We start from the raw sequence: 12,710 nt of genomic DNA on the forward strand, positions 1-12,710 counted from the left end.
GCATGCTTCCATGTGTCCACTGCTCCACAGAGTAAGCAAGAGTTTTCGGTTGACATATGACGGTGTTGCAAAACAGTCCCAGTTGGCATAGATTGACGGGCCAATCGCCATAGAAACATCCTGAGTTTCGATGGTACTTGGATATGCCAAATCATGGACCATTTGTTGGTCTCACTGAACTCATATGAGGTGCCTCCCTCCTCATACAACCATGCTTCCCTGTCGTGCTTAGTCTTGAGAATCATGTGATAGGCAGACCGAACACTAAATCTCCCCCTAGGGTCATGATGCCACGCCCAAAAATCGTCAACACGACGCGTGCACAAAGGGATCTTGAGAATTGCCTCGGCGTCGAATGTAGTAAAAATCGTTCGGACCAGGTCCTCATTCCAGCTAGCCGATGTAACATCAATTAGTTGTGATACTCTGTTCGGTGGATTTTGGACGAGAGCTGTTATAGGGCGCTTGTAATTGTCTCGCGGTATCCAGTTGTGTTGCCAAATATTAGTGGATGCACCATCTCCTATTCTGCGCACCAAACCTTGTGCCAAGATGTCACGCCCGTCCAATATCGCCCTCCATGTCTGTGATGGGTGGGCTCCTAGCTCAGCCTGCAGTAAAGAGCAATCCGGAAAATATACTGCCTTGAGAATCCGGGCACTAAAAGATGTATTGTCTGTGAGTGTACGCCATGCCTGCCTTGCTAGCAATGCAAGATTGAAGATTTCCAAGTCACGAAACCCCAAACCTCCTAAATGCTTCGGCAGAGTCATGGTATCCCATGCTACCCAACTCGGCTTCCTCTTCCCTTGTTTTGAGCCCCACCAGAACTGACGAATGATCGATGTGATGCTATCACAAAGACCTCTTGGCAGACGGAAGCATGCCATCGAGTAGACTGGAATCGCTTGTGCAACCGATTTAATCAAAATTTCCTTGCCAGCCGCAGACAACAATTTCTCCATCCAACCTTTAATCTTCTCCCATACACGGTCTCGGAGATATTTGAACGTACCATTCTTCGAGTGACCTACATCTGTGGGCATACCCAGGTAGCGCTCACTTAATGATTCATTCTGGACCTGCAAATTGTTCTTTATAGTCTCTCTCAACTGTGCCGGGCAACCCTTGCTGAAGAAAATCGAAGATTTATCATTGTTGATCCTTTGTCCCGAAGCGTTACAGTAAATATCAAGTAGGTTTGACACTTGAACTGATCCTTCCCCACTGGCTTTGAATAGCAACAGGCTATCATCTGCAAACAGGAGATGGTTAACGGTAGGAGCCGTAGGAGCCACCTGAATACCTATCGGAGACGACTGAGAACTTGATTTAAGGAGGCACGAGAGGCCCTCTGCTGCGATCAAGAACAAGTAGGGGGAGATCGGGTCTCCCTGCCGGATACCTCGTGTAGGCTTGAATGATTCTAGCCTTTCTCCATTGAAACACACCGAAAATGAGACTGAAGAAATCATGCGCATGACAATATCTATCCAGTGGCCGTCAAAACCCAATTTTGTCATGATCCCTCGCAAATAGTCCCACTCTAATCTGTCATACGCCTTCATCATATCCAGTTTCAGAGCACAGAAGCTGTTGGACTTTGATCTGGACCTCTTCATGAAGTGCAAACATTCATATGCGCAAATGATGTTATCAGTGATGAGCCTTTCGGGGACAAAAGCTGATTGCTCCTCCGATATTATATCAGGTAATATCACTTTTAATCTATTGGCTATCACCTTTGAGGCTATTTTATACAAAACATTGCACAAGCTTATAGGACGAAATTGAGCAAGCACCGTAGGGGTAGTTACCTTTGGGATTAACACAAGCACGGTGTCATTGATGGCTTCAGGGCTCTCCTCGCCGCTTACAATTCTCAGCACTATGCTTGTTACCTCATCACCACAAACGTCCCAATGCCTCTGATAGAAATGGGCAGGAAATCCATCAGCCCCGGTGCTTTGGTTGGGAACATTTGGAAGAGAGCAATCTTGACTTCCTCCTTAGTATATGGAGCACATAGTTCCATGTTCATAGCTGCTGTCACCTTGCGTGGCACATGATTTAAAACAGCGTCCATGTTTTGCACCCCCTCGGAGAGATATAAGGACTGATAAAATTCATAAGCCAAAGTCTTTAGCTCTCTAGGATCGGATATCTCCACTCCCAACGAATTCTGAAGGGCCTTGATCATATTTTTCTTCCTCCTGAGACTGGCTCGCATATGAAAAAATTTAGTATTTTTGTCTCCCACAGAAAGCCACTCAACTCTCGCTCTCTGACGCCACATAATTTCTTCTCTATGATACATCTCTATCAACCTCTTGTTGATCTTAAGTTCTGCATGTGAAGGGCCTGTCCTCAGGGGATCGTTCTTTAGTTCGTCCAAGGATTTCTTCAAAGATTTTATCTCCTTTCTCACACTTCCAAACGTATCTCAGCTCCACCTTCCCAGGTCGTTTGCAAGGTTCTGTAGCTTGTGACGCAGCTCATCTACTGTCGCGCATGGCGGGCTTGCACCCCATCCCTGATTTATTACATCTCGAAAACTGTCATGTCTCTCCCACATTGTTTCATATCTAAAAGGACAAATGACGCGATCGTTGGTCCCAGCATCCAGATTTAGCAGCAGAGGAGAGTGATCCGAAGTGACTCCCGTCAAGTGTGTTACCGATGCCAAGGGAAACATTGTCAGCCAATCAGAATTCACAAGAGCTCGGTCAAGTCTACATCATGTGTAGGTTCCTCCCGTTACTTTCTTCTCGAAAGTCCAAAAATTACCTTTATAGCCTAAGTCGAGCAGCATGCAAACATCTAAAACATCACGAAAAGCCTGGATTTGAGCATTACTCCGCTGTCCAATCCATGATGTTCATCTGGACGTAAAACTTCGTTGAAATCACCCAAACAGAGCCAAGGAAGGGTGCTCAAAGTACTGACGTTTTTCAAAGTTGTCCAGGTTTGATGCCTCAAGTGTGTCTGTGTCTCGCCGTATACACATGTCATCCTCCACTTCTCTTTGCCTGGTTCCTCGGCCGATACATCAAGATGATAATCAGAATAACCAAGGATTTCAACATTTATTAAATTGTTCCAAAACAAACCTATTCCTCCACTTCTTCCTCTACTGCTTACAGCATAAGCGCTATCAAAACCCAACGTACCAGCTAATTCTTCTACCCTACCACTTTCCAACTGCGCTTCGACAATGCATAAGAGGGTAGGGGCAAAATGCCTCGCGAAATCGCGAAGCTCTCGAACTGTCGCGGCTTTGCCCGCACCGCGACAGTTCCAACAGAAAATATTCATTGGGCTCAGTGGCGCCCCTCGAAGGAGCCCGCCAATCAAGAGACGATCCTGCCAAGACCGGCACTGTTTTCCAAATCATCCTCCCCTGCATCTGTACTCATCTTTGTCCTCTTTTGGTCCTGTTTACTGCTCGGACTAGCTAGAACCGTTGAGGGAGCTGGAAGCAAGAGCGTCACTCCCTGGCTTGTGTCGCTCGTTGCATTGTTCCCCGGCTGTATCACATGTTGTGTTTGGGCCGGCGCCGTCTTCCTGTTATTATTTGCATCGTCCATAATCGTATCTGACGCACTGCCAGAACCCTCTTTCCCGTCGCCGCCCTTGTCATGATCATGGCGCGGCTCGGTTGCACGGCCAGCACGACCTCCTCTCCGGCCGCCTCTACGGCCTCTACCACCTCCCGGCCCCTGTCCGGTCCTGAGAACCCAAGAAGCACGCAAATCTTTGAAAACCATGGATAACAGAGGATGGATTCCAGTGCCATGTTCTTCATACTGATGTCCAAGCATACCACAAACCGCACACCAATCTGAAAGTTTCTCATATTTTAGCCTATATATTTGGCGCTTCCCATCCCTTATCATCGACACAGCATTCTTTAGCGACTTGTTGACATTGATCCTGATCCATACACGATGGAAATTGCCCGTGAAATCTTGTGACTGTGGCTCGGCATATAGGACCTCTCCGACTTTTGCTGCTAAAGATGGCACAAGATGAGGGTGGTACATCATGGATCTGCAACCGAATCTCAATTGTATCCAGCAAAACCGTTGATGGTTTAGCCAATCCATCATATGGTTTGATAATAACAGCATCCCCTCGAAAGTGCCATGGACCATCACGTGTGACTCTCTCCCAATCACCCAAGCAAGAGAACTGCACCGTGTATAGATTATCTTCCAAAGGCTTGAACTGCACCTCCTGAGCAAGATCCCAAGCGGCCCTCATGTTTTTGAAGAACCAATATTGGCTATAGGTCTTTGGCGAGTGAACCCTAGCGAGAGCAATCCACCGCGCCGCCTCTACCGGTGCTTCTTTTTCATCAAACACCACGTCATCTAGATCCTCCTCCCGAAGACCTAGTTCCTTCATCAGTGCCGTCACATCATCCGGATCTGTAGGTCCTGACCGCGACCCCGATGCTCCGTCTGACGCCATTACTCCTCGAACCCTAACCCGATCAACAATGAAACCGGGCCTCTGCAGGAACCCTAGGCACCTCCCGCTCCCCCGCCCCACCAAGGACCGAAGAGACTAGCCGCTCTCGATCGTCAGAGGAGGGCCAGGGAGGAGCACGGGGGCAGAGAAGGCAAAATCTCAACGGCGGCGATCGGAATCGCCCCGAGAGGGAAAAACCCTAGCGGCGGCAGGGAAAACTCTTATTGATTCATACATAGGAAACAACTTAACATGCCTGGGATAACCCAAGTCCGTTCTAGGCGTGGCCCACTTGGCTAAGCACATACCAGGAGGCCCACTTGGCTGAGCACACTCAACAAAGAGGTGCCACCGGATGCCAGTACACTCGGCATAGTCGTCAATGCAGGAGCTCCTAACCAGTGCTCTCAGCACTGGTTCAGCTTATTGACACTTGTAGGTGATGTTTTTACTGGGCCGGTACAGCAAAGCTTTAATTGATCGCACACAAAGATCGCTGGCCATTGGGAGCACTTAAAAAACCCAAAAAGTTGGTTCTATACGGGAATCAAACTCGCGTCGCGCTAACCAGGTAGGAGCACGGATAACCACCTGTCCTACGATGGGCTAGTCATGAATTGCAGGTCACTATTTAAGAACATTTGTAGCCGCCCAAATTTATTGCACAAGTAGCGTTCCAAAAAAAAAAACAGTTTGGGAAGCATCCCAAAACTGGGGGATTCCGCGACCTGGACGCACAGAGAGGGACCTGACTGGGCCGGCCCATTGAGTTCTACCGCGGGACGAAAAATATAACACGAAAAAGGAAATGTGCGCAACCAAGGAATCGAACCTGAGACCAACCGCGTACTATCAAGCAATACTAATCACTCGGGCTAACGACTACTGCTGCCAATAAAGCAGTACATCATTTAAAGAACTAAACATAGATGTGGAACCGGAATGGTATATATTGTAGCCAACTGAAAGTAGCTATTGTAGCGAAACTGAATTAGTTACTATGTTGAACTTTTTTTAATCTATATTTTCAAGAAAGTGCCAACATTTATTAAATTCCTGAAGGAAAAACCCGGCAACAGGAATTTTTTAAATATATATAAAAACTGAAAAAACAGAAAAATGGAATGCAAATATTGTTTTCTGAAACAGATAAACATTTTTTGATTTTGTGAACAAATTATGAAAGTCTGAACAAATGTAGAAGCCGCGAACATTTTTTTGATTTTTTCACCAAAAAAATTTGAAAATTGGAAACATTTCATGATAATTGGGAAAAAAATTGAAACCACGAACATTTTTTGAATTTATGAACAAAAACTTAACATGGAACATTTCATGAAATTTGAACATTTAGAAATCACAATTTTTTTTAATATTCTTGACCCTTTTCTGAAACTTGAATATTTTTCAAGTTCTGACCAAAATTTGTAATCACAAAATGGGAACATATTTTTTGAAGCTCCTAACAAAATTTAAAAGCACGAACATTTTTTGGATCTATGAACAAAATTTGAATACAGGAACATTTTTTGAAACTACGAACAAAATTTGATAAACCGAACATTTTTTAAACTCCCGAACAAAATTTTAGAAGCGAACATTTTTTTAGTATGTAATTTTTTCTTGAAGTCCGAAACATTTTTTGAAACCACCGACCAAAAATTGTAAACACAAACAATTTTCTGAAACTCCGGAACAAAATTTGAAAACATGAACAAAATTTTGAAAATCAAACATTTTTTGAAAATATGAACACTTTTGAAAAAGGAAACAAAAAAGAAAAAAAGAAAAGAAACAATAAAAAAATAGAAAAGAAAAACAAAACAGAAAAAGAAAAATAAAAAGAAATGAAAATAAAAAAACGGCTCAGGAACCTTCTAGAAGGTTCCCAAAACCAGAAAAAACCGGCTGGGAACATTAGAGAAGGATCCCAAAACCGGTATCGGTGCAACGTTAAAACGGGCCGGCCCAACCCCGAAAGTTCGCTACCGTGATGTACCATAGGATAGAGGGACGGCCATTTACCCACACACAATGTTGGATGAAGCTGAAGAGCAGTATGTATGGGACGATATGATCCTTTCATGAAAAACTTGCTAAACACCTAGTTAATCTCGTTGAATTTGAACTATTGTTGTACTAGACTTATTTGCATGCTATGTATGGATAATTTATGCTATTTTCTATCCGAACTTTGATAAAAATCCGTCGTGTTTGCATGAATTTCTTCCGTTAGTTCAAACCCAACTTGAAATGTATGCAGGCAGCGTTGGATAGGCGCCTCCCGCATCCGTGTTCGGAGACTTATCCCCTGTCCGCGGACAGATGCTGCAGCAATTTTGCGGATCAGCGTTGTGATGCCCTAAGCAGCCAAAGATGTGATTCCAACTCCAAAATTAATATATTTTTGCGAATATTCAGAAAAATAATATTAATATATAGTGCCTAACTGCATCACCAATAATTAAGCAGCCAAAGAATTTGAACAGTCAAAACAACCAATTACAGTACATGCGTGAAAATTGAACGAAAATCACAAGTAGATGACCTCAGGCAGTGCAAAACTAAAGCGCACAAACGAATAAATAACGCAACACCGTGATGATTCATGGATCGATCAGTGGTTGACGACCCTGCACTTCCTCCTGATTTCGCCTTGCTTGCCGGTCTTCACATCGATGGCTCCCATCTTGACCATGGCCTTGTTAAACTTGGCCTCCCACTGCCCGGGGATGTTGGCACTGTCGCGCACCATCTGTGTCGTCGCCGGTGTCGTGAGAAGGGCGGCGTCGGACGTGAACAACACCTTGTGTGCGAGGACATTCTTGTAGTACTGGTTATCGAGAGCGTTGGGGGTCACCACGTCTTGGTTCACCGTGGGGTCGTTGGCCGTGCTCGGGTTGGCGGGGCACCTCCTCCTCAGGAAGTTGGCGAAGCCACCGTCGATGTCGGAGGTGACGGCGATGCGGTCGGAGACGAAGGACGAGCAGTGGGAGACCCCGATGGTGTGGGCGCCGGAGAGCACGACCATGTCCTCGGCGCTGAGGCCCTTAGCGGCGAAGCTGGCGACGAGCTGGTCGAGGTTGAAGAATGGTGGCGGCAGGTTGTCCAGGGCCTCCGTGGAATTGGAAACGCGGCCGTCGAGGCGGCCCGCCGGCATGTTGATCTTGATCTTCATCTTGCTAAGGAAGTAGGCTGCGTCGCGGCTGGCGAAGGCGACGATGTCGGCGCACGAGACCACTCCGGGGCACGCCTTCTCGACGGCGTCCTTGGCCGCGTCGATCACCTCGAAGCCACGCAGGCTGGGGAAGTTGGGAGGGCTCAGCTTCTCGGGCTGCGGGTTGGCCGGCGTCGGGTCGAGGAGGACGGAGCCATCACATCCCTGGACGAAGCAGTCGTGGAAGAACATGCGGATGAGGCCGGCGCCGATGCCGGCGTTCTTGTAGACGAACTTCTTCACCTCGTCCCTCACGATGGCCTCCACTCGGGGGCATGTCTTCTTGTAGTAACCCACCTCCAGGCCATGGCACGCCGACGACGACAGCAGCAGTACGCATGCCAGCGCAACAGAAAGCTTAAGGGAAGCTGCGGCCATTGCCTCTCTTCTCAAGCTAGCTCTTAATGAATTTAGCCGATGTGTACGGTGTACCAGAGAGTGTGTGATTTGATGTGGGCTATAGGAGCAGATGGGATGGCGTGATGGAGTTCGTATGTGGAGTGGAGGGGCTACTTATACATGCATGCAAGAGTTCCAATCCATGGTGCACTTGATAAACAATGGATGTGGGCTATAGCAACTTGACATTGACATTGTTAGATGGATGTATGTCATGCACATGCATCGCAATTAGTGGAGTAATAATTGATCAGCATGCAGTGATCTAGCTGTTATAGAATATGGAGGCTGCTGGATTAGCTGAATTTAACCCTATGTTTTCTTCAATGATTGAGAGAATTCGTCTCTTTCTTTTTCTCTCTCTTCATTTCTCCCTCCGTTCGTAAATAGTATATTTTTTTTAAATATTCTAATATGGACTACATATTTGTGTTGTATCATATGTTGGTTGCTCCTGGAGTATGCATGTGTGGGTGACGAGTGAGTCGAATGGAAATACAATGTGAGCTCTTTGTAAACAAACTTTTGTACCACCTCTGTTTGGCCTTTGACTTATGTAGAGCCAACTAACTCGCAGGCTACAACCCCGTTGGATTGCTTTGTTGGTCGGCCCGTGACATGGTGTGAGGACCTAAGAGCATCTACAGGACGGACTTGGCAAATCCGGCTTCTCAAACGTCTGTGGGCACGTCCGGTCGTGTTCGTGAACAGTGAGCAAGCACCCCTCATTTAGGTGTGTCCGCATTCGCGTATCACAAATTCGGTCTCTCATATCCATGCAACATATGCACGTACGAAATAAATCTACGTACATCAACGAACTAACACGAGTTATCTAGTTGAAACAGGCATAATTGTAGTATAAACGATCATCGAACAACCAAAAGATGTAGTTTCAATCGGACAGTATCCTAAACATACGATAAAAAACTTAAGTTAACAGAGAAGGGAGAAGGAAATCACCATTTCCTCGCTGCCCCTTCCCCTTGCGGTCGGCGGTACTGCTTTGGCCTTCGGTGTAGACGTAGGTCGCCCGAGGGTAGTCGTCGTCGTTGTCGGAGCTTGAGCCATCGTCGGAGTCGTTCGACGGCTCCATGTGACCACCAGCAAGCCTCCGGAGCAAGTGTTTCCTCTCCTTGGCGTGCCTCACCGCCTTCGCCGAGGCCTCGCGCTCCGATAGCTCGATCGATAGCGAGCGAGAGTGTTTTGGCGTTTTTCCGCCGCAGCCGCCGCACATCCGTCTCCATCATTGTCAGGGAGCGCCGGAGGACGAACGCAATGAGCGCGAAGTCGGGATCGACCGGTGCACGCGAGTGCCCGGCGCCTCGCATGCGTCGCCCGCTGCCATGGCCTTTCTCGTGCATTGCCACTCGCGCCGTGCGACCCGCGCCTCTGATTCGAGCATCCTCGACCGGCTCGGCGCCGGTGAGGGCATAAGCACCCAATGGTGCCCGTAGACGCTCTCCGGATGTAGAATGGACAGGATAGCAGCCGAGTGGCGTACCTGGATTTCAACGGCGGGCGAAGTGGGATGGCGTGTTGCTTCTGAGTTGCCTCCGTTGCTGCCGCCCTGATCTAGACGGGAGCGGCGCAAAGCAATGCGGTGAGCGGCCCCATCGATGCCGCTCTTGTCGCCATTAGAGCCGAAGCCGCTGCAGTCGTCCACCATGGAACGGATTGGGAAGAGGAGAGGATGGAGAAAGTGGAGGATTCATCAAAGGGGATATATGTGAGGTCGGGGTGGCCTGACTAACGTCCCGGATTGCCCCGTATTTTGGATAGATATGAGGGGCACCGGACAGCCCGGGCGTTTGAAGGACGGTTTGAGGCGTCCGGGTAGGTCGAATTTTTTGTGACCGATCATTGACCGGTCAGCCCGTCTGAACGTTTGTGACTTGTTTGAGGCCCCAGGTGTAGATGCTCTAAGTGGCAGCAATTAACAACTCTCACCCGCACATCCCACCAAATTATTTATTCTTCGGTACACAACCTCTAATTGAATCAATAGTGGAGAATAAAACATCTCTTTTCGATTGATAGGGCGTGACACCTTGGAAGAATGCATATTTTGAAGCAACGAAAAATGAAATGGGAGAGAGTGATGGCAGAATCCCTCCGGGATATGCCCAACATACGTTCTAGGCGGCCCAGTTGGCTAGGCACATACCCAGTGGCCCACTGGCTGAGCACACCCAACAACGAGACCTCCTCGTCGGCACCTTCAGCGCCACTTCCAGCAACCGGCGCCAACGCACTTCCCCTTCGTGGGCCGGTCCAATAACCCGTCGCTCGCTTCATTCGCTCCCCTAAAAAAAACCGTCGCTCGCTTCATTTGCTCAATCAACATGCTCGCCCCCCTTAAGAAAAAAAGATCAACACACTCGCATTTGTTTTTTTCCGGCTGTATTGTGATGTTCGTTCAGGAAAAAACAAATCATCGATTGACAGAAAAAAAATCATCAAATTTGAAAAACAGTTCATCAAAAAATGAAAAAAGTTCAACAAATTTGAAAAAAAGTTTATCGAATTTGAAAAAAGTTCATAGAATTTGAAAAAAACTGTTACGTCTGCAAAAAAGTTCACCAAATTGGAAAAAAAGCTCATTGAACTTGAAAAACAGTTCATCAAATTTTGGAAAAGTTCATTGAAAGTTGAAAAAATAGTTCATGAAATCTGGTGAACTTTTTCATCGATTAGAAAAGAAAAAAAGAAAATATATAAAAAAGAAAAAGAAAAGAATGAAGAAAAACAAAAAAACAAAAGAAAGAAAGAATGGGATTAGAAAACGAACTTGACCATAGAACTTCGAGTGGCGGGGTGGTTATAGCGTGTCACACTGTAACGCTCCTCGCGCGGGTTCGAATTCTCCCGTAGTAGTTTTTTGCATCAGTTTAGAAAAGGAAAAAAGGCGAATGTGGGCTGGCCCGCGTCGCGCAGGGGGGTGTGCACCCTGTACCATTAATACTGTATTTGGCACTGAGGGCGCCAAATAGGATTTGGCCCCAACAACGCCCACTCGGCAAGGTCGTCAATCCGGGAGCTCGTAACCGGCGCTCTTAGCGCCAAGAGCGCCAGTTCAGCTTACTGGCGCTCGTAGGTGATGTTTTTACTGGGTCGGCCCAGCAAAGTTTTAATTGATCGCATGCAAAGACTGCTCGCTGTTGCTAGCGCAAAAAAAACCAAAGGTTGTTCTGGGAATATCCTACTCGCCGCTCACTGCGGCAAACTGCCCCCGCTTCACAAAGGGGCGAGCGCGGAGCGGTGATTTTGGGCCGGCCCACTTACAAACTTCCCACTCCGGTTTTGTGAACCTTCTAGTAGGTTTCATGAACCGTTTTTTTTCTTTTATTGGTTTTTCACGTTTCTAACTTCTTTCGTTTTCTGTTTCTTTTTTATTATTTCTTTTTTTCTTGTCTTTTCAGAACATATTAGCAGTTCTACAAAATGTTTAGGATTTTATTTTTTATTTCTTTTCCTTTTCTTCTCTTTTTTCAAAAAATATCGAAAATTTTAAGTTTTGTTCGTGTTTCAAAAAAAATGTTCAGTTTTTGAAAAAATATTCTCAAAATTCAAAAATTGTTCTCTCTACACAAAAAAGTTCAAAACTTAGAAAATGTACCAGATTTCAACTTTTGGTTCACATATTCAAAAAATGTTCGCTCTTCCAAATTTGTCCGGGATTTTTCAAAATTGTTCTCTGTTTCAAAATTTGTTCTCAAGATTCAAAAAATGTTCATGCTTTACAAAATTGTTTGTGCTTCCAAATTTGTTCGGGATTTTTCAAAATTGTTCTCCATTTCAAAATTGTTCTTAAGATTCAAAAAATGTTCGTGCTTTAAAAAATAGTTCGCGCTTCAAATTTGTTCTCAAGATTCAAAAATCATTCGTGGTTTAAAAAATTGTTCTCAAATTCCGAAAATGTTCATATTTTTGTAAAATGTTTGGGAAATTCAAAAATTGTTCTCTCTACAAAAAAAAGTTCAAAACTTTCGAAATTTAGAAAATGTACCAGATTTCAACTTTTGGTTCACATATTCAAAAAATGTTTGCTCTTCCAAATTTGTCCGGGATTTTTCAAAATTGTTCTCTGTTTCAAAATTTGTTCTGAAGATTCAAAAGTTGTTCATGCTTTACAAATTTGTTCGTGCTTTCAAAATTGTTCTCCATTTCAAAATTTGTTCTCAAGATTCAAAAAATGTTCATGCTTTCAAAAATAGTTTGCGCCTCCAAATTTGTTCTCAAGATTCCAAAATCATTCGTGCTTTAAAAAATTGTTCTCAAATTCCAAAAATGTTCATGTTTTCGTAAAATGTTTGGGAAATTTAAAATTTGTTCATTTTCATAGAATTTGTTCGCACTTTTTGAAAAAGAACGTACGTTCAAAGAAGTACTCAAATTTTGGAACAAAAAGTTGGAATTTTGTCAAAAAGTGTTTGCAATTTTAAAAATGTTCAGAATTTAGGACTTTCATAAAAAAATCTGTTTAAAATGTTCACTACTTTATTTTTTATTTTTTTGAAATTTGAAAATAAGTGTGAGTTGTTAAATTTTGTATCGTATTTTTGAAACAGTGTTCGTTTGTAAAAATAATTAACAATTTCGAAGGAAGGTTTGAAAAAAA

The 12,710-nt window shown here is 45.1% G+C and overlaps 1 protein-coding gene across 1 annotated transcript; it reads right to left on the reverse strand.

The window, feature by feature from the left end:
- Positions 1-6,953: 6,953 nt before the first annotated feature.
- Positions 6,954-8,171, reverse strand: LOC119348725 (peroxidase 2-like). The gene has a single exon (XM_037616704.1). It carries the CDS (start codon positions 8,066-8,068, stop codon positions 7,091-7,093), a length of 978 nt encoding a protein of 325 aa, XP_037472601.1. The 5' UTR covers positions 8,069-8,171; the 3' UTR covers positions 6,954-7,090.
- Between the last annotated feature and the right edge of the window lie 4,539 nt (positions 8,172-12,710).

Source organism: Triticum dicoccoides, chromosome 1B, assembly GCF_002162155.2.
Source record: "Triticum dicoccoides isolate Atlit2015 ecotype Zavitan chromosome 1B, WEW_v2.0, whole genome shotgun sequence".
Taxonomy (NCBI): domain Eukaryota; kingdom Viridiplantae; phylum Streptophyta; class Magnoliopsida; order Poales; family Poaceae; genus Triticum; species Triticum dicoccoides.

Excerpts from the sequence above, each read along its gene's own strand:
- LOC119348725 (XM_037616704.1), bottom strand. The coding sequence starts at position 8,068 with ATGGCCGCAGCTTCCCTTAAGCTTTCTGTTGCGCTGGCATGCGTACTG.